A 25,022-nucleotide genomic window follows, 5' to 3' on the forward strand; every position below is an offset into this window, starting at 1 on the left:
TTATAAGTAATTAAATAAAATGTTTTTGGGCAGTCTAATTGATGATCAAAGTGACGTAAAGTTGCATAAACTAAGAGATCCAATGTCCTGGTCTAGAGAGAGGAGGACAATTCCTAGGTCCTCATAGGTATAATGGTAGCAGCTAGAATTACAGGTCCTAGGTCCTCATAGCCCTGCATTGAGACAAAAAGAAAGGTCGATTACATGATCCTAAATCCAACTTTAGGGTTTCTTCAAGTCATAAGAACAGTGAGGCCCAAGGAAATTTTACTACTCAATACCCCCTTAAAACAAGACTGGAGATTAACAATATACTAATGAAATACAAAAAAAAAAAAAAAAAATACAACAACAAGGGTAAGCAATTAACCAAGTCATGATTGAGTCTTATAGCCATTGAACAAAAAGTTCACGTGTATCCCCTAGTAAAATGTCATGTGGATCATCTTGAAGGTGTCAAGTTTGAATTTGGATGAAGCCCTTTTCCACAATTTCGCTACAAATACCCCTAACAAATCTGATTTAGGGTCTCGTCCTCAATATTGAAATAGATACAAAAAATTTATTTCGAGGGGTATTTGAGATTTCAGGGGCTAACAATTCAAAAATCCACAAATCTAATGGAATTTCTTCAATACCGACAACTATATTCCTTTAATAATGACTATGCAAATTTAAGTATGAGAGTTTACCCAGTGCATTATATTAGAACCAAACTACACTAAAGTAAAAACTATTTTTTATAAATTCTATGATAAATATAATAATATGAGTGCTGCTCGATTAGTAAAATAAGTTATGATGACATAGCTTTTATAATACGAAACGGATACCAAAAAATGGATCTCAGTTTAAAAATAATTGCGAGAAAACCAACCTTCCTTACAATATATAATGATCTTGAAATACTTTTCTATCATTAAAATAAAAAATTTTAAAAATCCCACATAATTTTTCTCATTTGTTGTAATCATTTTTTCATTCATTCTTCAATTTTATTCTTATCCTCCATTCTCTATTTTCCTACCGTTTTCCAAGTAGGTTAACGTTAATGCCAATAAACATTAACCATCATCCTCTAATAAAATCATAATAAATATAACGTTATTTATTATTAGAAATTAATTATATTTATATTATTAGAATAATTATTGAAATTGTTCGTCACATATCTGAAATGGATTCAAATGATTAAAACAGACCATTGTAAAGTCAACCTTTGAATTGAAAATGATGATAAAATCTCATTAGTCAATTTATGGATTTATTTTGTGTAGTTTGCCTGACCACCATGTATCATATCATGCTCGACTAACAGTTCTTTTTCAAAGAGTAAAGTTTCTCAATCCCACTTGTTTGGGGGCCGCCTTTAATGCGGTCCTTCAATAAACAAGATAGCTAACTCTGACAGCTTTGGCTCTTCGTCATTCACATTTTATTAAGAAGGAAGGAGGACATTTATTTATGTGTGATTTTTTTTCGTAAAATTTTTTTAAAATTTGGTAGTAATTTATTGAAATCTCAAATTTGTTAGGTAATTTTTGCACAATCAAAATATTTTATAGTTTTTCAGGGTGCTGAATCCAAATATGCAGTTAAAAAATCATTTTAAATAACACAAATCAAGATTTAACCTCAAATTTTTTTCCGGCAAAAATCGGTCACTGGAATCTCCAAAAAATTAGACAACTCTAATTTATATCATTGCATTTTGCATACAACTAATTAAGTATTTACGCCTTCGACTTGGTTTTGGGAGAATTGAGTTGCGCTCAATTTGGAGAAAAGTTGACAGAGTATGCAGGACTTTGATCAGGGTTGAAGAGCCCAAAGTGACGCTCTATCTCGTCCCCAGTTTTCTGGTCTTCGTTGAAAAGAGCGAAGATATAGGTCTCGATGTTCGTACCCGGCCTCTTGGGTGTCCCTGAATTCGATAAAACATGTTGGATGAGATTGTTGTTATAAGCCTGAGCATTCTCAGTTGTGGCCGCATCCGCGCCAGCAGAAGGCCATCCGCTTTCAGTAACAATGAGCGGGATGTTGGAATATCCCAAGGCTTCCATTGCGGAGAAAATAGAATCCACCATCGCATCGAACAAATTGCTGTAGCTGTGATCTCCGTCTGTCACCGCCGTAGCCGTGGGCTGAAAGAGAGCGTAGTCCAGATGAATGTTGTTGCTGTCGCCGACGTAGCTGAAATATGGATACACATTGGCCATGAACGGAGCCCCGTTATCTGACAGAAATTTGAGTATAGAGCTCATGGTATCCTTCACATCGTCACTGAATGCTCCCTGTGAAGGCGGGTAACTGTTGCCTATAACATTGAAGGCATGGGGGTAGAGACCTTGATGTTCTGCAGATTGGCGTTCTGGATCGCGGTTTGAATGTTGTTCATGGCAGGAACAAGATACGATACGTACTGCGTGCTAGGCAAAACCTCGTTGCCCACCGCAATATATTTGATACTGGTGACCCAACCATTTGCTGAGTCCTGGCTAACATTGAAGGCATGGGGGTAGAGACCTTGATGTTCTGCAGATTGGCGTTCTGGATCGCGGTTTGAATGTTGTTTATGGCAGGAACAAGATACGATACGTACTGCGTGCTAGGCAAAACCTCGTTGCCCACCGCAATATATTTGATACTGGTGACCCAACCATTTGCTGAGTCCTGGCTGGAGGAGATGGCTTGCAAATCGTTATTATTGACTCCCACGGTTACATCGATCCCAGAATTTGCAAAAGCATTCAATGCACCACCGTCTGGATCGAAAAGCTGTTTTCGATCCAGACGGTGGTGCATTGAATGCTTTTGCAAATTCTGGGATCGATGTAACCGTGGGAGTCAATAATAACGATTTGCAAGCCATCTCCTCCAGCCAGGACTCAGCAAATGGTTGGGTTAATGACAATATTGTCCCCTATTCCGGCACCAGTATCAAATATATTGCGGTGGGCCACAATGTTTTGCCTAGCACGCAGTACGTATCGTATCTTGTTCCTGCCATGCACAACATTCAAAGTGTTCAAACCGCGATCCAGAACGCCAATCTGCAGAACATCAAGGTCTCTAACCTCCCCATGGTATCAGAGCAAGGTTCGATTCCCTCAAGTTGCGTTTGAGGGGGTGTTGGAAGAATTACGGTACCTCTATAGAATCAGTAATTTCTACTTGTAATGTTTACCAACACTTGCGGGGTTTTGGTGTAACCGCAAACCTCCACGTTACATCAAAACCCGCAAGTGTTGGTAAACATTACAACCGAGTAACTAAGATCCCCAGGGTGGAAATTACGGATTCTATAAAAGTGCGATGATTCTTCCAACACCCCCTCAAACCCAACTTGGGGGAATCAAACGTGGCTCTGATACCCTGTGGAGGTTAGAGACCTTGATGTTCTGCAGATTGGCGTTCTGGATCGCGGTTTGAATGTTGTTCATGGCAATGCCGTAGTTCACTCCTATTTTATCACCATCTGCACAATCAATTGAAAAGTAATCAGTTTAATATAACCCAATCGATGTTAAGCCTTGAATAACAATTGCATTTCAAAAAGTAAATAATAGCTGGTTGATGCTAATTTACCAGTGACGATTGAACAACAGAAGATGGCAATAAAACCAATCAGGATTCTCTTCATCTGTTCGTTAGACGCTGCCATATTTCTCACAGGAAATGAGAGACGTGAGAAACTCTCCCGCGAGGACGTTCATTTATAGGAAGCTCGACTGCTCTCCACAGCCATTGAATATTCACAATTCAATGGCTACCGTGCCCTGTGGGACGGGTTGCAGCCTGCGACCATTGACTGGTTGATCATGGTGGCCTCCTACCAATCTGAAACTCTCTGATATTTCTCTAAATATGTGAATGAACAAGAGCCACCGGCACTCTTTGTCCTCGCCAATGGATAGAGTTAATACAGTTCCAATCTACCGCTTTCAAGCCCACTTGTCCGAGATAAGTTAAATGCTTAACAGGAGCTACGAAGTTGCGCGGCGACAAGTCTTAACTTGTGTATAACAACATTTTTGTGTCTATATTCTATGCGCTCAACATCAACTAATGAATTTCCACATATAGGGTTGGCTCTATCTATTGCCGCAATCTATGCCTTGAATTTCGATGGATAGGTTAGGCCCAATATATGCCGTAATATATGACTCGACCTTGACATTGTGCCTATGGTATACCTCTTATCAGATTTCAATTGAATATAACCTCTAATTATTGATGGAGCAGTACTCTTTTCATCGTTTACTTCTAAAATTTCTAGTGTTATCATCGTGACGGAGCATTACTATTTATTGATTGAGCATTACTGTTTTTATCATTTACTTCTGAAGTTTTAGTGTTATTTTCATGAGGGATCATTACTATTTTTAAGGCTTCACATCATTTAATTTTTGAAGTTTTCGTTATGGCCACCGGTCGTGTATTAATCATGTCGCTAACGCACTTCGCTTTCGAGTTTAGAGAGATTTCTGATTGTTTCTCGATAGAACAGAGTTGATATGACTGCGCAAGTGGTTATATCCCATCTGTGTTAACGGATCGTGCCATGTTCGATATGGTCATTATTAGAAAGAAAGACAAAAGATGAATGAAATTGGCAATCTTCAATACATTTATTGAATTAACACAATCACATCCATTCTTATAAGGATGTATAGGATTAGGATAGTTACAACTAATTCCTAAAAATCAGGAACTAATTCCTAATTGAAGAAAACATCTAATAGCAATTTGTTTCTCTATTAATTTCAAGTTCCCACTTTAATGGAGAAAAGATTGATTTCCAAACCTATCATCTCTCTAAAGAATTTAAATTTTATTTTCCCAAGAGGCTTTGCAAAAATGTGAGCAACATTTGCACAAGTATTACAATATTCAATAGAAAATTCCTTAGAGTGTATATTCTCTCTAATAAAATGAAATTGGGCATCAACATGCTTTATCCTTGCTTGAAAGATTGGATTATTTTCCAACTTGATTGAGCTCTCGTTGTCACACTTGATTAGTGTAACCTTCTTTTGTTCTTCTACAACATATAGAAAAAGTTGCCTCAACCAAAGAACTTCGCAAGTTTCTACACACAAAGCTTTGTACTCTGCCTCTGTAGATGATAAATATACAATAGGTTTCTTCTTGTTGCTCCATGAAACAATCTTGGATCCAATATTAAATGCATAGTTTGTAGTAGATTTTCTATCATCTGAATTACTGGCCCAATCTGAATTTGAGTAACCTGTCAACTTAACATCAAATGAATCAATATATTTAAGACCAAAATAAATTGTACCTTCAAGATACCTGAGTATTTATTTCGCTTCTCTCCAATGGATTTCTAGAGGTCTTGTCATAAACTAATTAAGCACACTAACTGAATATGTAATGTCAAGTCTAGTTGTAGTAAGATAATTCAGACTTCCAACTAGTTGTCTCTACAATGTACCATTTGTTTGTTGGGTGTGGAGCTTGATTATCTTCTTTATTCAGAGGTATTGCTTCATTGGACCCCAGTTTCCTAATGTTGTAATTCATAGTCAATCTAAGCCATTTGTTAGGTGGAGATATGATGGTAGAAGTTTCATTTAATTTAGGTTTTTTTTGCCCTAGAAGGCAACCCCTCACTATATATGACAGAATTGTATAGTGTCTATGTAGATCTGTATTCTCAGTGAGAAAGAGAGAGGAGATTATGTGAGAGTGAAGAGGGAACTACAACGGGTCTACTATAGGTTGTATCTCTTCAGTTTGCTAGATAATATAAAAGGATGGACGGGTTGCTTCTCCATGGACGTAGCCCAAATTGGGTGAACCATGTATATCTGTGTCTCTCTTGTTTTATGTATTTTCTGTGTTTATATTTTTGCAATATATTTTATGTGTTCCATTGCTCTATAATATATAATTTTCTAACAATGTTATCACATTAAGTCTATCTTTAAAAAAAATTCAGAAAATACTGACAGTTTTGGTGTCAACGTTTTAGTTGTAATAAAGAAGGAAATCATCGATAGCGATGATAACAGTATTTTAAGTGTTCCAGGTATATTTTCTAAAGAAATTTGATGACAGCAACTTCATTAGCATTTTCGATAAAGTCAATAGGCCGATTGTTAGTGGAAAAAACAAATTTTAAATTCAAAATATGGAATTACGCTCACCACATCAGTGTCACTGATTAGCTCTGCAAGGCATGCCACGTTTAAGTATAAGGTTAAATCGTATTTTTTTCCACTGCCATCGGTGTATGGTTCAATGAATGATTATGGGTTAAAACGTGTCTCCTCCAAATCATAATCATTTTTCAAATTGAGATGATTTCCCTTGTCCGTCGTTATAATCATTACAATTTTTTAAATTCGTCTTGTCATTTGTAAGTTTTGTTATTATGTTGTTTATTTGTTAATGATTAGCAATATATCATATGATTTCTCCCACAAGGATCCAGGATCAAATCTCGGGGCTTCAAATTTCAAGCGAAAGATTACGATCAGAAAAGGTGGAAAATCTAAACCGGTTGAGCCTAAAGCACCGGATTTGTTGGACATATATCCCAATATCTAGCAGCAAATTCAACAAGCGAGTTGGAGTGAGTTTTTCCACCACTGCATTGACTACAATGATGTCGTGGCTCAGTAATTCACTCAAAATTTTGATGGGAACTAGGTGGAAGTCGGTGCTCTCTCCTTTATGGTTACAGAGCAACTAATCTTAGAATCCACAACTTTGCGAGTAGATGTAGAACGAATTTTTAGAATCCGTGTGTTGGCACGGGTCGATGTGTCCTTTTTTCTGAAGGAGGAATTCAAGAATTGCAATTGGAGAATCGCGGTTCAAATGGATTGGCTATAAGACAAATGGCATGACCCACCTCACATCTCTCAGCAATATTTCACCTGCGAGGTAATATTTTATCGAGTAAACCTTTATCATTTCAATTTTCCTACATATTTGGTTGGTCATGTTAGGATGAATACCTATTTCTATTTAATGGATAGTCTCAGTGTTATAGACATTTTTGGGCACTACAACCCCAATCATATATGTCCATAAACTAAGGGCTTCTATGTTCCTAAAAGTGTTGTTTCATGCCCTAAAGGAACAAGGTCAGTTGATTACATCATCTCCCAGAGGTTCTCCATAGGAAACTGCTCACAACTGGTTAAAACTAAACCATACAGGTTGCTTAGTGCTAAGGGTACGATGCATCTCACCTACCCAGTGTAAAAGGTGCAATACATACTGGAAAGCCCTTCTGTAGGGTGCGATGGATGAGAATGCACAAATGGCAGAGACAATTTGCAAGGTGGATGATCATGGAAGCTTCTAGAAACTTCTCCTATGACACTTGCCTCTTTGAATTCGCTCAGGGATGAGTAAGAGATCATCAATCTCCAAGTGGAATCAAGAACTATCAGAGAGAAGACACTAATCAAAATCCCAGAAGCTGACTCACCTCCTTGCAATCATCTATATATGGATCCCTCATCCCAGAGATCCAGGGGCTGGAATTTTGTATCTTGTAAGGAAGTGTTGTTGGTTTCTTGGTGGAATATCATAGTGTTGGATGATCTAAGCTTTTCATGAGGTGAAGAAGGGCTTTCATGTTGGGAGGATGATGCTGGGTCAGAACAATGGGTTGTAATCCTCTTTTCTAATGTTCATATTAATAAAGCTATTCAAGTTTTCCTCCACATTCTTGTATGTTTGATAGTATATGCATTTGTGTGGTTAATATATATCTGGTCCTATATTGTTTATGATTGTAGATCTCTGCACTTTGAAGGTATTATGCTGCTTTGACTTTACAGGTACTCTTTGAAGCAGAGTGGTCAAGGGAGAAGCAGCAAAGACCTGTCGGTGAGGAGAAGGAACAAGCAAAGAATCGAGCGAAGGATTGAGCTTGGTATTCTTTGATCTTCTCCTATCTACTTCTCATAAAGGGAAGAGAAAGTAACTTTAATCTGTTTGTTTCTAAGATAGCTACCCGTCTTAGTGGGACTAGCAGCTCTGCATAGACAGTAGATTTCCCGATAACAAAATAGCAACTCCACTGGGGAACGAATAGATTGTTTGCTTGTCCATATTTGTTTACTTTATAAACTTACAGACGGAGCCTGAAGTTAAGCTAGCTAGCCTTCGAACTGCATTTGCTATGCGAGTGCAAAGTAGATCAATGTTGCTTCAGTCTATCTCCAGTTTTTGTTTATAAACTAAACAATCGATTTGCAAACATCCTAATTGCCCTAGTGGTGGCTCTAGTAATCTCATTAGCTCGGCCTAAATCCCTGAACTAAGCTGCAAACTGTGACCAAGAACCAAGTTGAAGTCTCGTCTCTGGACCATCACACTTTCTCTTCTTCGGAATCTGGATGCATCACACCTCCCATGTGCAGTAGGTGTGCTGCATCGCACTTTCCCTGTGTTGCAGGTGCGCTGATCAGATAATACCTCTTCTGCTCTCAGATTTTGGTTTTGTGTTCACTCTCTTTAGCTTTATTCAGGAGTTTTATTGTATGTGATCAGTATACCACTGTGGAAATTCCCTTCCTTTGCATGATTCCGCCTCCATAGTACAAAGAATTGTGAATGTTTTTATGTATTGTGCGCCATTTACAGTTCTCTTTTACAAAAAGTAGCGTAATCGAGTTGTCGTCTTTTGATTTGGAAGTGTTGCAAGTGTCATTTTCATTCAAAGAAAAGAATTCTATTGTTCTTGATAGTCAATTATACAGTTACTCTTGTATTTGATTTGAATTAGTAGTTTTTCAAGTGTCGAAAGCAGTTTTCAATTCAAAATAGAAAAGTGTCATCATTATCTTCCTTCCGTTTTTGAAGAGAAATTTGTTAGTACTGTCGTTTTGAAAAGATAATTCAGATTTGTACTTAGCATTCTTCTTGTCATTCACACGTTAAGAAAGCTGAAAACAAATACATGCATGTGAATTTGCATTTAGACTGTTTGTTGGTTTGATTTAGGACAGTGCATCTAGTGTGTGCTCTCTGCTCTATGTTGAAAGAATATCATCTCTCTTTCTTTAGTGGCTAGAATTTTCATTGCAAAAAGAAGATTAAATGATTGTTGATCATCTTAGATTGCATTTTAGGAATTTTATATCTACATCACGCGGTGAACCTGAAAGGCAAATTTCTTAAGAAAGATCAACTATAAAATAAATTCAATGAACATAAAAATGCTTTGGAACCTAACGCACAACATCTAGAAGTCTAGGCTAGAGATGTATTCTTGCATCATAAAGCCTGGTAACTATCACTTGCATTGTTGGCTCGGTGATTCTTCCTCTTTGAGACGACAAGTGCCAGTACGGACTTGTGCTCCCATGTACCGTCGAGTATATATTCGGAGACCACAATAGGCTATATCCTTTATCCATATGAAGTCGTGTCTGTCACCTTATCGATCACAATGCGCTGAACACAACATTTGGGAGGATTGACTGCCATACCGTAAAAGGTATTTTGCAGTTTTGCGATTGGTTTGGTAATCCCTCTGTCTAGATTTCCGGAGTAATCTCTTTCGTTCCTTTTCAGACTCCTTAAAGGAAAAGGTCCATTTGAGCACTTGTCGCTTCAGGCTCATTAAAAATCGAAGGCGACTAGAGTCATCTTTTGTTTTTTCTCGACTCTAAAAAATTGAAAAAACAAGTTGTGTCAAAGCGTCTAAAATTCATTTAATTCGGAATCATTTTCCCCTTTATTTTTAGTTGATCGAGTAATCCGTAATAGTGGACGAAAGTCAATCGAAACCCCGTCATTCGCATAGGCTTACGAGTCAACCATCTTTGTCTCCAAAAGCAAAACTATTCCGGACAAAGCAAACTCATTTAACCAAATCAAAGTCCCCTGATTTGGTTGGAACAAGTGTTCCGACACCTTCGGAGACTCCGGTTACTCCAAACATTTCTGGTATCCCTGCCTCTATAGAAGAAGTTATGCGGCCATAAGAGGACAGTAGAACTGATCCTAGTGTGAAGGTAAACACTTCTATTCCGGAACCGGCCCATCTACAAGTGATTCAGAAAGTGTTATTCCCTAAACATCTGTCGCTGCAGAATCTATACCTTCTTCGGCACCGAAAATATTTTACGGACCTGACGGTCTACCTCTTCCACCTGGATTGATTGCTATAGAAGAGATTGTGGAGGATCCCCCATCTAGCACTCCATCGCATTTTGGAGTTGGGATCACCCTATATCCTTCCTCATCAGAAATTAGTCTACCGTTATCAGAAGTTCCTGTAGAATCACTAGGAAATCTTTTGGACAGACTAGATATGTCTGAACAACTTCAACATCTAGGACTGTGTCATCTGACACAGTAGCGGCAGAACTTCTTGCTGTCACTCCAACAATGTTCGCCGATGTACCATCTGCTGCAGCTAACTCTCAATCACTGGGTGGAATCCATCCAGGGGTTGTTTCGACAGTATGGTTTGTTCCAGTTTCTTCGTCCGGAATAATATCTGGAATCTCTTATGTTGAGTCTCATCAAATTGGTCCTTCGCAGTGTCAATTTGGGAAGTTTGGTCCTCAAAGGCAAATCATTCCTTTAAGCACTGGATTACCACCGTATGGGGGGCAATATACCCTTTCATTGTCTCCTCCGGGAGAACAAACGTATGAGAGTTCACAACAAAATTCAGGTTTTGCTGGAATTACATCTAGTGGCTGGGTGTCGATACTGCCTCAACAACTAAGAGTTGTATACTCAATGCAACAAAGTCTACCTGTGTCAAATATCCCCACTACACCAGCTATTGTGACAGTGTCGCAAGTACAAGCGTTGCCTATTGTATGCCAACCACAAGTCTCTCAGGTCACAATTCAACAGCGTCTTGTCTCTACGATGCCACCACAATCATGGATTAGTGGCTCCTTAACTGGAATGACCCAGGTTCAAACCGGTACCATCACCCCTCATCTTGGTCAAAGAGCCAGTATTGGACAACAACAAATGGTTTCACAACCATGGCTGGTGAAATATCAACAACCGCAATTCAAATAAGTTTACCAAGTATCTAAGCACCAAATCTTTGCAAGTAATGGGCAGGGTTCAAAACGGTCAGAATCAACTATTTGATAATGGTTATGCCCATCAAATGCACTATGTTGGTATGCAAAGACCCATTGCTCAGGCAATCCCACCTTATCCAGGGTATGCTTCACTGAAACTGAATCAACAGTTTCCCTTCGTGGCAACTTTAGAGTTACCAGATCTAAATTGGCTGACAAACGATCCAATTTCTTACGCCCCTTGGTGGCCAGTGATCCCTCATAAACTTCTGTCGGATATTCCTAAATTTAATGGAAATCCAGGTGAAGACCCGTTGAATCATGTGATGATCTTTCATTTGTGGTGTTCATCTAACACTCTAAACGATGATTCGATCACGCTTCGCCTTTTTCAGCGAACGTTAACTGGTCCGACAGTAAAATGGTATATCGAATTGCTTAGACGTTCATTCGATAACTTCAGCACCCTAGCCACAACCTTTTTAACCCATTTTCAGTTACCCATAAGGTACAAAACAGGAACAGAGCTTCTTACCAATTTCAAACAAACAATGGCCATTAACATATCTGATCATATTCATGAGTGGCGACATTGTCCTAGAATGGTGAAAACATATGTTCCTAATCAGCTGCTAGTTGAATGGTTTATTAAGTCCTTATTACCTTCTATTACGGAAGATGTGGCAAAGGGAGGAGTTGTCACTGAAGAGCAAGTCATTTCTCATGCGCAATATCTAGACTTGATATATACTCAGTCTGGCACGCTCTACGATAAAATCCATGATGCTCCTAGACGGAATTCTCCGTTCCTCCCCCTCCTAAATCAAGAAAAGACTCTCATGTTGGCGATGGCGCGATAGGTGCGACTAGCATGAAAACAGTAAAAGCTACATCAAAGAAGGCTCGTACAGTTTCGAATCAAAATGCAAATGAGGAACTTCTCACTTCAGAAGTAAATGTCGTGTCGACTGACAAAGCCAAAGAACAAAAGCAACCAGGGGCCAAGAAGAAAAAGAAAGGGAAGAAGAAAAATATGAGGATTCGTCTCTTGAGAAATCTTCTGCAAACCCTTCTAGAGATAGGAAACCAAGTCATCCATGCTTCATATGTGATGATGATCATTGGACGAAAGATTGTCCACATAAAGCTGAGCTTAGAAAATTCCCTAAGAATTCAAAAACCTTGGCGGTACTGACTGATCCATCTCCAAATCCAGGAACAAATGTGGTTGCTATTGACAATGCTTCCCCGTCCCAAGTGCTAATGTTGACAGTTTCGAAGCAGCAAAATGATGCTTTGATATCAACAAGGAATAAAGATTATGGGAATCCACAGCTGTCGGACAACAAGGCTAATGATCAACCTAGTAGTTCGACAACAACTTCGACCGATGTTGTGCCACCCATCATTCCTGAACTAACGATAAAGCCGCCAAAGGGAGTACACAAATTGAAATTTAATCCTCGTGCTAGAGCAGTACAACATTATAATATAGTGGAGGATCTGGCCCAATCACCGTCTGTTATGTCGACACTTGAGGTACTGCAAAATTGCCCCTCCCAAAAGCAAGCTTTATTATCAGTGATAGGTCGGATTGACCCAACGGATTCCAATCTTGTGTCCTTTAATCACAAAGGATATGACCCTTAGTTACCAGCTCAACTAGCTTTCCTTATTCAAGTGAAATCCCTCAACAAGACTGTTCATCGAACAATTATTGATGAGGGGGCATCTACATGTATTATGTCGATGAGTTGCTGGAAAACTTTAGGATCTCCACCCTTGTCATGATATTTGACGACATTAAAATCATTTGATGGATGAACATACACCCCATATGGGATTTTAAGTAACTTGCAAGTCGAACCGGGGGGAAAAACAGTAGAAATTTATGTTGAAGTGATCGACGGAAACCTCGATTATAACATCCTACTGGGAAGGCCATGGATATATGCTATGGCTGCTGTTGCGTTGACCTACTTCAAGAAGATTGCATTTCCCTTCCAAGGAAGTATTACAATCCTCGACCAGCAAACGTTTCTCCCCAACAGTTCACAAGTTGCAGGAAGCATTTTGATGATCCATGAAAGCCCTCATTCACTTCAAAATATCAGAGTAGCCGTACTAAAAGACCCTGCATTGATGGGGAATTTTTCCCTACCACCTCCAAACAATCTGGCGAAAGTGGCCACGGTGGGAACCTGCAACACGATATCTTCTAGATTCAGAAGATCCCTGAACATTTTGTTAGCATGAATCATCGCCCTAATAAAAGTATTGTAGCAATCAATTTTCTTGGCGTGGGGGGAAAACCCAAATCAACGCTCATCGAGTGTTTGGATAGATAGGTCTAAGGAATATGGCACCTCTTCAGATCCTTGGTCGCATGTAGATTCTATAGATGAAGGAATCATTCAATCAAAGATGATAAGAGAGGAACCATGGGAAGATTACCACCATTGTTCCCATATTCTGAATTACCACAAAGATTATTCCAGCAACCTTAATCATCCTTCAGTTTTCGATTTTCTATCAAATACTGTAAATACAGTGGATTCCAAGGACAGTTCCTATCTTGTGTCAACCTCATTAAAAAAATGTAACAACTCCTTTCCAAGTCGATTCTTTCAAAGATCTCGAAGGTAAACCTTCATTCCAACCACCATGTTGAATGCAATGAAGCTTGGGGGGCATGCACCTCAATTTGCGTTATTATGATGGGGGCATGCAAACTTATCACGAGCAGTGTTACTGTAGGGTTCAAGCTCGTAAAAAGAATAAACTTTCCATGAGCAGTGCTACCATAGGGTTCAAGCTCGTTAAAAAATAAACCCGCCACGAGCGGTTTTTATGTGAAGTTCAAGCTTGTTAAAATTAAACCTAAGTAATGAGCAAATTTTCCCCCCCAGAGTTTAAGCTCATTAAAAAATGAACCAATCTCTGATAGATAACCGTTGTGAATGCATTATCATAGCTCTTGAGCCTTGGTCGTGTTCTCATCATCACTTCCACTCTGTTTTAGCTGATCATTCGCCTCCATTTGATTGTTTACCCCTTTTGAGGAACAGCTGCGAAGAGTGATTCTGTTAGCCATCCTTGTGACACTGCCATGATTGGAAATTCCAAACCTTACTTGGAATCAGCTGCTACCCAAAATCATCACTCGTTCCTCAAAAAACGGTTCTTCTTTAAGCTCTTTTAATCTAACTCGTAAAATATGAAAAGATTGCCGAGCAGTTGGCCTCTCCAGCTTGTTAAAGCTACCAGGAGTGCTATCCCTCTAGATTTTAATCTTTTTGGACCTAAGGGATTATTACACAAAAAGATTGAGTGCTTGTCTTGTTCGGCTCGTTAAAACTATCGAAAATTCATCGCTTTCGTATTATTTTATACTTTTTCAGACTTAGGGGATTATGTGATGAAAAAGGATTATTGGAATGTCCTTTACGTCCCTTTCAGACTCTCTAAAATTGAAAAGGACCGAGTTATCTTTGTCTTTAAACTCGTTAAAACCAATAGCAACAAACTTGTCCATATAGACAAGAACGAGTTTCACTGTCACTAGGCTCATTAAAACATAGCGACAGGTTTGCCCGAAGGGAAAATTATAGAACAAGCATATGTTATCCTCCTCAAGCTTGATAAAAATAAAGAGGTACTGGTCAGCAATGACTGGGCAAAAATTGGGAAGAAAACTTGAAGAAACTTTATTGGTAGCAAAGTCGCTCTTGAACATGACACTGTCACTCCATGTCTGAATCAGGTTGGGTTATTCCGTTCACTGGTCATATTACCATTGCTCCACCGTACCATCCATCTTTGGGGTTAATGCTACCAATCCATTTCAGTGTCGCCAATATGTTCAAGAGAAGTCGATCAGAGAATTCACCAACTCATCTCGTGTCTCATCCACCGCAATACCTTTACGCTTCATTCTTTCATGACCGCCACCCTGAACCCTGTATCATCAGATCGTTTTCACATCCAAAAGTCATTTGCTCCATTCCATGTCATAGATGTGGGATTCATTAAGGCCCTCCTATGATGGGTCACTTCTTGTCGACATCAGCTCATTATCCAAGAAGTCAACTTAGGAACAACCCTTTCAGTACTTTAAAGCTTGCATGCCTCAATGGCAAGTTTCTCACTTTCGGCGACAAGTTTACATCAATGGCCTTCGACTGAGAGTTTTTGCGTGTTGTTCGACGCCAAGTCCCATTTTCAGACCACGCGAATTGTACTGTCGTACCTTGAGGGTCATCATCATTATCGGTGATTCCTCTCACGCTTGTTAATAGCTTACATCATTGGCTGGTAATCAAGCGATGTTTTTCCATGTTCGACTCCAGAAAATTTTTCACATGGATTGACTTGTACTTCGGGCGATGATTGGATGAGTTTGAAGAGCCCGGATCTAGTTTCATCCATCCAGGCTGCGATATATTCAGGAAAATAAAGACATCAAATGTACATCATTGCTACACAGATGATCATCCAAATCAATGGATGATGGCTCTATTAGAATCATCATTCTGCCACACAGACGTTGTCTGTCCTATGTACATGAAAATGAATTTATAAAGCAGAGCATGGGAATTCCCACCTCAGCTAGATCATGAAAATATTATGAAGATAATGTATTGTATTGTATCTTATTACAGGTTGCCTTCCAGTTCGAAAAACCTTGGATCCTCATGATAAAGCATTTCACCTTACATCAAAAGATTAATGACCTCATGCTTTAGGGGGCAACTGTTATAGACATTTTTGGGCACTACAACCCCAATCATATATGTACATAAACCAAGGGCTTCTAAGTCCCTAAGAGTGTTGTTTCATGCCCTAAAGGAACAAGATCAGCTGATTACATCATCTCCTAGAAGTTCTCCACAGGAAACTGCTCAGAACTGGTCAAAAATGGACCATACAGGTTGCTCAGTGTTAAGGGTGCGATGCATCTCACCTGCCCAGTGTAAAAGGTGCGATGCATACTGGAAAGCCCTTCTGTAGGGTGCGATGGGCGAGGATGGACAAATGGCAGAGATAGTTTGCAAGGTGGATGATCTTGGAATCTTCCAGAAACTTCTCCTGTGACACTTGGCTCTCTGAATTCACCCAGGGATGAGTAAGAGATCATCAATCTCCAAGTGGAATCAAGAACTATCAGAGAGAAGACACTAATCAAAATCCCAGAAGCTGACTCACCTCCCTGCAATCATCTATGTATGGATCCCTCATCCCAGAGATCCAGGGGCTGGAATTTTGTATCTTGTAAGGAAGTGTTGTTGGTTTCCCGGTGGAATATCATAGTGTCGGGTGACCTAAGCTTTTCATGAGGTGAAGAAGGGCTGTCATGTTGGGAGGATGACGCTGGGTCAGAACATTGGGTTGTAATCGTCTTTTCTAATCTTCATATTAATAAAGCTATTCAAGTTTTCCTCCACATTCTTGTATGTTTGATAGTATATGCATTTGTGTGGTCAATATATATCTGGTCCTATATTGTTTATGATTGTAGACCTTTGCACTTTGAAGGTATTATGCTGCTTTGACTTTACAGGTACTCTTTGAAGCAGAGTGGTCAAGAGAGAAGCGGCAAAGACCTGTTGGTGAGGAGAAGGAACAAGAAAAGAACCGAGCGAAGGATTAAGGTTGGTATTCTTTGATCTTCTCCTATCTACTTCTCATAAAGGAAAGCAAAAGTAACTTTAATCTGTTTGTTTCTAAGATAGCCACCCGTCTTAGTGGGACTAGTAGCTCTGCATAGGCACTAGATTTCCCAATAACACTCAAGCATATAACAACTCGTTTCAGGGCAAGAACTGACCCTTCTCCCCATTTTATTTACCATAAAACCCTCATCAAACTACTGATTGAAAACCAGCTCGCTAAGGTAGGGAGAACGTGGAGCCACTTCTTATTTTGGGGAGGCTTTCAACCTCTACCCCCTAAAAATAGAAGAGGAAGGACAAATAATGCTAAAAGGGGGAAAAAATCAAGGAAACAGCTTTGTTGAGCCAAATGCAAGCCAGAAAGACATAGAGGTCCCTTCTACATCCTCTGGCCTTAAAATCACCAAATTCTACCAAAGAAAGAGTGCCAAGCTCAGTAAACCAGAACCTACATCTCCTATAATCCTCCCTTCTAATATTAGTCCTCCCTAGGTTGTGAGTCCACATGTTGAAGCCTCCATTACAAACACAACTACACTACAAATTATTAAAGGCAAGGAGGTTGAAATTAAGACCCAAGATGAGGAAACGTTGTTTGAAGTTTTTAAAGGTTTTAAAAGACCCCATACAAGGCCAACAAACAAATTTAGGTATAAATTAAACTTAGAAGTAATCCATATTTAGCCAAGGAGGTGATTGATGTAGACAATGTGCCACTGAAGGACCTTATCATCAAGATGAAGAAGACTGTAGGCTCTAAGAAGAGCAGAGACAAAGACACTATGAGGAAAGGTCCTATAGAGACAAGACAAAGCAAGAAATAGAGGTTGGAGAAGGTGGATGTGCTTCTTAAAGCAGGAAACACCCTTGGCTAGGAGGCTTTGAGTTCATTTTGAGTTTTTTGGTTATGAACGTGACAAGCAACATTTTTCCTTTATCATTGACAATATGCTTAATGTTGTTTTATATATAGTAGAACAGGAAGGAAGATGACATTCATTTTTCTAGAGATTTTGAAAGAAGCAGGCTCTAACATTGAGTTCGTTGTCAGCGAAATTTTGACATGTGAAAATTATGACATTCCCACTATCATCGATTTTGAAACAGATAGAAACGAAATGCTAATAATGAGTTTGTCAATGAAATCTTCAATTCAGAAAAACATAGAAGTTGAAAATGATGGTATCAATGATTTTCCCTAGGAAGCCCGATGGGAAAGAATGATAACAAAGAAATAGTTCAGGTGAGGATTGAACTTGTTGCTGAGGGACCCATTTTCCAATGAATATTCAGTTCTATTAGTGAGGGACCTGTTTCTATTTTCAAGGAGGATATTCTAAAGGATATTTTTCTTTGCCTATATGATAGCATATATTCCAGTGGATATTTTATTTTTAGAAAAAACTTTATGTAACTAAAAATATTTTCCACATGCACGAACTTAGAATGTTTGGATATTTTTGGATTATTATAATTAAGTTTAAGACTATAATCCTGTGATCAGTTGATGTAATCTCTATCAAGACAATTTCTAAAGAAAAGAAAAGGGTTGGATTTTATTGTAAAAACATTAGCATTTTTGTGTATTTGAGAAAACCTTAAATATATTACAATTTGATGAGCATTTGCAGAAAATTCACATGTTGTAGTTCCCTATCCGTTATTTCTCTGTTATGAAAAAATTTCTTCATGTCTGGAAAATGTTAGTATCTAAAATTCGGATTAATTAATCATCCTTTCTCGTATTTATCAGTGATTAGTACTTGTAGTTTCTATTAGTTATATTTCTATTTTCTTTTAAGTCTTCTTCTTCCAAATTTCTCAAATTGTCAAAGGAGTTATTGCTACCCTATGTTTTTGTTTCTTTCTCATTATATTTGTAGCATCATCTTTAAAAATTAGACTCCATGCCCATGTGTGTTTTAGATACATCCCAACCAAAATTTCATCCTATAAACTAAATCTGGCCACATAACTCAATTGTGAAACCTACTACTACAGTGACCTAGAGTAGATGGGTTTTAGTGAAAGATCCCTCTCCAGGTTTAAGGGCCATATTTCAACCTAAAAGAGGTTTTGAGGTTACCTTGGATTTTTTCCCACATCCAAGTTTGCTCTAAGTGATAACACAATCAACCTATTTTGAACCATAATCAAGATGAAGCTTCACATTTTGTTTCATAGGAACAAAAGAAGCTTTGCACTGATCCATCTTAAAAATTTTAAGCACTTCCCTAACACACTTACCCTATGAAACAAAAGTCTTACCAGCATCTCACTAAACTTCAAGACCTAAACAGTAATGCAACTCATTAATATCTTTCACCTCAAATACTTGTGACATTTGCATCTTAATTTCACTAATTAACTTCACTGAATTTCGTGTAATGATTAAGTCATCAACATACAAAGGAATCAGTACCACATACCCCTTTGCATCAAATTTGGTATAGAGATTCAGATCACTTTCACTTATCATAAAACCTTGTGGAAAAATAAAGAATCTATATTTTCGTAGCATGACCTAGGTGCCTATTTCAGCCCATACAAAGCTTTCTTTAATCTCCAAACTAAATATTCATGCTCTTTTTTCACAAATCCTTCATGTTGTGTCAAATAGACCTCCTCCTTTAATTCACCATTCAGAAAAACAAATTTTACATCTAGTTGGTGGAAATTCCAATGGTACTTTTTAGCTAATGCAATTAACAATCTAATAGTGTTCAATTTAGCTACAAGTGCAAATGTTTCTTCATAATCAATACCCTCTTTCTAAGAGTACCCTTTTGTTGGGCCGTTAATATGCCATTATTATTATCACTTTTGAACACTTATTCCACCCATTTCTACTATTATTCATCATGTCATTTATTATAATTTATTATATAAATCCATTTTATGATGATTTATGCTTCTACGGATGAATATTATTTATTCTCCTTTACTTCTAATAAATTGATGATTATGCATGATTTTATCAATGATAGTTTTAATAAATCAGTTTTAATGTCATTCACCATTTTTAGCCTCCAAGATAATTTCGAGATTGAAGATTTGATCATTAAAAGTGCCAACTCAGAAATTTGTTGGAATAAGAAGTGATAGTTTTGCGGTTGAGATTCTGAGCAAATGAAGATGAATCTGGAAAATCCAGAAGATGGGTTTTGTCCAGAACAGACCCAATTAACTTTGTTAAAGAACGGTTTGCCCAAATTCGGCTTGTACTGAGAGAAACGCAGGGTTCTCTGAGCACGATTTTCTAAGATTTGTTGTTGCGGCCGTCCTCCAAATCTCAGCTGCAAAGCCAAATTTGTCTTGCTCTTGTTGAAAGATGGATGGAAATATATCTTCTTGTTTATTAATTGGTTGGAAACAATCCAATTTTGTAATGTAAATCATGTTGTAGTTATCTCTATTGTAACTACTCTCTGATCTCTCTCTATTTAAATGAAAACAGAGATCAGAGATGGAGATTTATGGGATGACTTGCGGATGGCTAAGAGAATGGAGAATGGATGATTTGAATTAGAGATTCAGAAGCAAGGCTTCATGATAGGATAGGAAGAAGAAGGGATTGTTGCATGTGGTAATCCTCAAGCTTTTGCTATTGTAATGATTTCATAATTTGATGATTAATACATGATTTGGGAGTTGTTGTTCATTCTGTTCATCTGAAGTAACCCAGCAGCATCCGCTGGCAGCTAAGGGCCCAGCCTCTGGTGGAGTACGCTGTTGCTGCTACTGTATATTATATTATTTTGTTTTATGCGTGGTTTGCTTATCAGTTTTACTTGGTAATCTGGTATGTTCTATTATTTTACATCATAGCTCTGTCACATAATCTCATTTTCTAAGACAAAAATATCATATTAAGTTTGCAACGCATTGCTGTTTCTTTAAGTGCTGATATAAATGGTTTTTACAGGATACTGTTGCTATTCAATTATGGAATGTCTGTGTTGTAACATTTGACCAATGGTATTATTGAATTCATCTTAGAAATTATATTTCCTTGCGATTGTTGAATCTATGAATGTTGTTGTTCCATTCTAAAAGGCAATCGTATTATTTATAACTAAGACTGACAAGTGGATTACCCAGATCAGATTGCTATTGAGGTGTGCCGTGTGTTAAGTTGTTATGCATTTGTATTTGACTTTCCATCGTTCTTTCATATTCATTATTAGTTAATGGTGTTCTATTTCTGCGTGTTGTTTGATTTCAATTGCTGGTCTATTTCAAGATTGTTGATTTGTTGTTTCATTTACTTGCCATTTCTTAAGGACATACTCAGGCTGTAGTGAGTGTCAGCTTCTGCTATTTGGCTCCCAGACCTCTGATCTGCTCCCATCAGTTATGAAAGGGATAGGTTATTGCCACCAAACCCTTGGCTGATGTGCTGTTCTATTTCATCGTTATTTCCTTTACTTGCTGTTTTATTTATATTCATCAAGGATGATCTCAGGCTGTAGTGAGCCCCAACATCTGCTACCTAGCTCCCAGACCTATGATTTGTTCTCATCAGTTATGAAAAGGATGGGTTATTGCTACCGAACCTTCGACTGATGCAATGCTTGGTGTGATTGAGCCTTTTGAAGTAGTTAAGTTGTAGACATGCACCCATTTACTTTGTTGTTCATTTCTATTGATTAATTGCACTAGTTTGCTTTTAAAGAGTTTTCCTAGTTTACTTTCAATGGCAGCTTTAGTTCAACTTAGATTTCCTTTTGATTGCTTTAAAGCAGGACTGTCAACTGTAGAGAACATTGGTTATTGCTTCCTCGTTCCGAGATTGATTGTCTTATTCCGGTTTGATTTCAATTGCATCAATATCTAGAGGAATGAGTTATTGCTATTGTATCCTCAATTGATGTTTGCTGAGTGAATAATTGGATTTCAGAGCATTTGAGTTTATGTTATTGTTAGGTTTCTTCTTCAAGCATTCATTTACTTTTGTAGCTTTTAAGGACTATACTACAAAACATTACTCTTGAGTAAATAGCCGCCTCAGACTGAGTACACTCTTGAAATAAAAAGTCATCCCTAGGTTGATAATTAATGTGAAGGTAATTAGGAGTTCAAAAGACACCTTTTTATCTCTCCACAGTTTGGCGCCGTTGCCGGGGAGAGTGTAGCCATTTTTAAAGAGTAGTGTGAATCTGATGAGTGCCTACTAGGAAAGAATTGGGTATTAAAAACAGAAGGTAAGAACCTGCGTATGGAGCATGTAAAAGCCCTGCTCCACTGTCCGCTTTCCTAACAGATTTGTTGTTGCTTTGTTGGGTAGAAATAGATGTTTGAATTTTTGTGTGAATGAATTAAAAGAAAAAAAATAGAAATTTGGATAAACGAATCACATGATTTCACTCAAGTGGTGATGTAAGCACCACCCATTTCACTAACTAATTGACAGGAACATTTGAAGAATGAGCCTCGAAGAAACACATGAAGAACATCTTCTATTATGGTAAGAAATGGATCACATTTTTACTTTTGAATTTCCTATCAAAGACCTAGGAGGAGTGACACAAATGCACATAATTCCCCCATTATCTCTACCAAATTTTCATGGCTTGACAAATGAAGATCCAGATACATTCTTATTTGAGTTCGAAATACTTTGTAGAGGATATGATTATTGTACTAATGATCAAAGATTGAAAGTGTTTCCTCTTACTCTAAAAGGAGCAGCTCTCCGATGGTTCATGAGCCTAGGTGGGAATTGCATCCAAACATGGGAGGACATGAAGAACATATTCTTGAAGAAGTACCAAGACTATTGCAAATCCAATGAAGATATTTTTGGTATGATACAAGGGGAAGACGAAAGTTTGGAGGATTATGTAGATCGATTTCATTATAACCTTCAAAAATCAAAGCACAAGCATTTGGAAAAAGAGATCTTAAAAACACTCCTTCTTAAAGGAATCAAAGATGAATTTTTAAAACTCTTAAATCTGATAGGAAAAGGTGATGTTTTTCAGTTGTCATATGATGATGTTTGTGAATTGTGCATAAGGTATTCAAGAGGAATCTCCAAGGCTGGTAAGAATTCTAGAGATGTTTGTCCTTTCTTTTCCAAATCTACTACAAGAATAGGAGACATAAGAGCTGAAATCAATGTTTTATTTGAAAATTTTGAAGTTGATTTTATTACCTCTCTAAGCTCAAATTTGGATGCTTTGCAGGTTCATAAAAATCAAGAATTTGATGAAGTGTTTTTCACTCATGACCGAAAGGATCATACCATAGATGGTTACTCTTCCTTGTCCAGGATGAAAGTATCATATCAAAGAGGTGAGGAAGGTGCAACAAGGTCAAAACCATGGAAATCATGGCCTGCAGGTATGGTTCAAAACACTTCTTCTCCATTCTCTTACTTGCGTAATCCATTATGGAATATTCATGTTCTAGGGCAGCCATGTCAATTTCAATATAACCACCAATCTTGTCTACAAGTTTGGCACGGTTCACCTTATGATTGCATGACTACTCTCCCTCATCTTGTAGCACAAGCACATTATCCATATTCTCCACCAGCGTTTCCACAACATCTTGCTTGCCCATCAAATTTATCCACTCAACCCAACCAACCACATCATCACAATGCTCCATTCCTTACACATTTTCCTGCTCAACTAATTCCACACCCTCATCATAATAAACCAGTACAACATGCTTACAATGTTGAACTGCCAAATTTACCCACCCTTCCCACCCATTCTATCTCACATGCACCAATGGAGAAAACTTTCAATGAGATTCAAAATGTTTCAAATTCAAAAATTGTAGAAGTTATGGAAGAAAATGAAGTTTCTTATAGTATGTATCAACAAGCTATTTTAAAAGCTCAAGAACTTCATGATCTGATGGATATAAGAAATCAAGAAAGTAACGGATACATTGAACATTGGTTTCACTCCATCATTTGTTTGCAACATCACTCTATGCTTCAACAATTTTTGACACCATATTTTCAAGGGAAGTTGGCTTCTCATACCCTAATATTCATTAATATGCATTTTTCAAATTTGGGTATGTGCATACATGAGGCCTTATTTCTAACATGGTTCCACTGGAAATACTCTTATACATAAACATATTCGATTCTCAAAGAAGAGTAGGATAGTGGAGAAAATAAACTAAATAAAGAAATAAAACAAACACAATTTTTTTTTATTATTATTTTTGTAAAACTAGTTGTTTCTTTAGTTGCAACACGCTATCGAAATCAACATCGATGATAAATGTTTCAATTCATTTGTGTATGTAAATGATTTATAATAGAAATAACAATTCTACAAACACTTATATTCATTTTTATCATCAATATGAAAAAATGCTTGAATATCATTTTTTTGGCTTGCGGGCTTGATGAAATTTCTAGAAAAACAGTCGGGACAGTCATGTTTTGAGGGACCAAAAGTGAATATTTTTAAAACCTGTTTCTATCCTAAGTAGCCCTTGATGTATACTTTCCAATCCAATTTGAATCACTCAATTTGGATTTGAAACGAAAAAGTTAAAACCGAAACATTGACAGGGTGTCTAGCAGGCAGCTTAGGAACAGAGTTGGGACAGTCAGTTTTTGGAGGCCTAAATGACCACATTTTTAAAACCTGTTTCTATGGTAGATTTCCCTATGAATCTAGTTTACAATTCAATTGGAATCACTCATTTTCGATAACTTATGGGGAAGTTATGATCAAAATACTGACTGTCTATCGTAAATCAGCACTCTTAAAACTCTGTCTCTCCGGCTGTTCCTTACAATATCTTACCTATCAATTCTTCTTGTCTTCAAAACCTGTTTCTATTTGAAATAAATAAATGAATCTACTTTCATTTCCAATTTGAATCATTTGAATCCAACATCAAACGAAGAATCTATGCTTGAAATATCAATTGTTGGTCTAAGTCGGGTAATCGACAATGACTCTATTATGCAGGTTGTTCTAACTAAAATTGACATATCATATCATTGAATCTTTAAAACCTGTTTCTACTGAAGATAAACCTTTGAATTCTATCTTATTTGGCTTTGGAATCACTCAATTTCGACGAAAAACAAAGAAGTTGTGATTAAAACACTGCAGGTTAGTATGATTGGTCACTACTCTCCCGCAGGTAACAAATAAATTTTACTTTGTTATTTTCTCTATGGATTTGTTCTACAAACTAACTACTTGTTAGTTTTTTTACATAATTCTTGGATTAGGGGAGCCCGCGCACCTCTCATTCTCCATGATTTAATGTTTCATTGCAGGTAGATACTCGTTTTTTGCAGGTCTTGGGAAAATAAAGA

The 25,022-nt window shown here is 37.7% G+C and overlaps 1 protein-coding gene across 1 annotated transcript; it reads right to left on the minus strand.

The window, feature by feature from the left end:
• Positions 1-1,772: 1,772 nt before the first annotated feature.
• On the minus strand, positions 1,773-3,664 carry LOC149184300 (glucan endo-1,3-beta-glucosidase-like). The gene is made up of 5 exons (XM_089415299.1): positions 3,589-3,664; positions 3,347-3,478; positions 2,936-3,003; positions 2,527-2,823; positions 1,773-2,429 (listed from the first exon to the last, which is right to left on the minus strand). Exons 1-5 carry the CDS (start codon positions 3,662-3,664, stop codon positions 1,773-1,775), a joined length of 1,230 nt encoding a protein of 409 aa, XP_089271425.1.
• Between the last annotated feature and the right edge of the window lie 21,358 nt (positions 3,665-25,022).

Source organism: Pinus tabuliformis, chromosome 3_2 (genome assembly GCF_031772625.1).
Source record: "Pinus tabuliformis cultivar Carrire ecotype Pingquan chromosome 3_2, CPIR1, whole genome shotgun sequence".
Classification (NCBI taxonomy): Eukaryota; Viridiplantae; Streptophyta; class Pinopsida; order Pinales; family Pinaceae; genus Pinus; species Pinus tabuliformis.

What these genes read in the sequence shown, in the direction of transcription:
- LOC149184300 (XM_089415299.1), bottom strand. Translation starts at nt 3,664, where the DNA reads ATGGCAGCGTCTAACGAACAGATGAAGAGAATCCTGATTGGTTTTATT. An exon ending in GCCACGTTTGATTCCCCCAA is followed by an intron (nt 3,004 to 3,346) that starts GTTGGGTTTGAG and finishes TGTGCATGGCAG; the next exon opens with GAACAAGATACGATACGTAC. An exon ending in CCGCAATATATTTGATACTG is followed by an intron (nt 2,824 to 2,935) that starts GTGCCGGAATAG and finishes CATCGATCCCAG; the next exon opens with AATTTGCAAAAGCATTCAAT.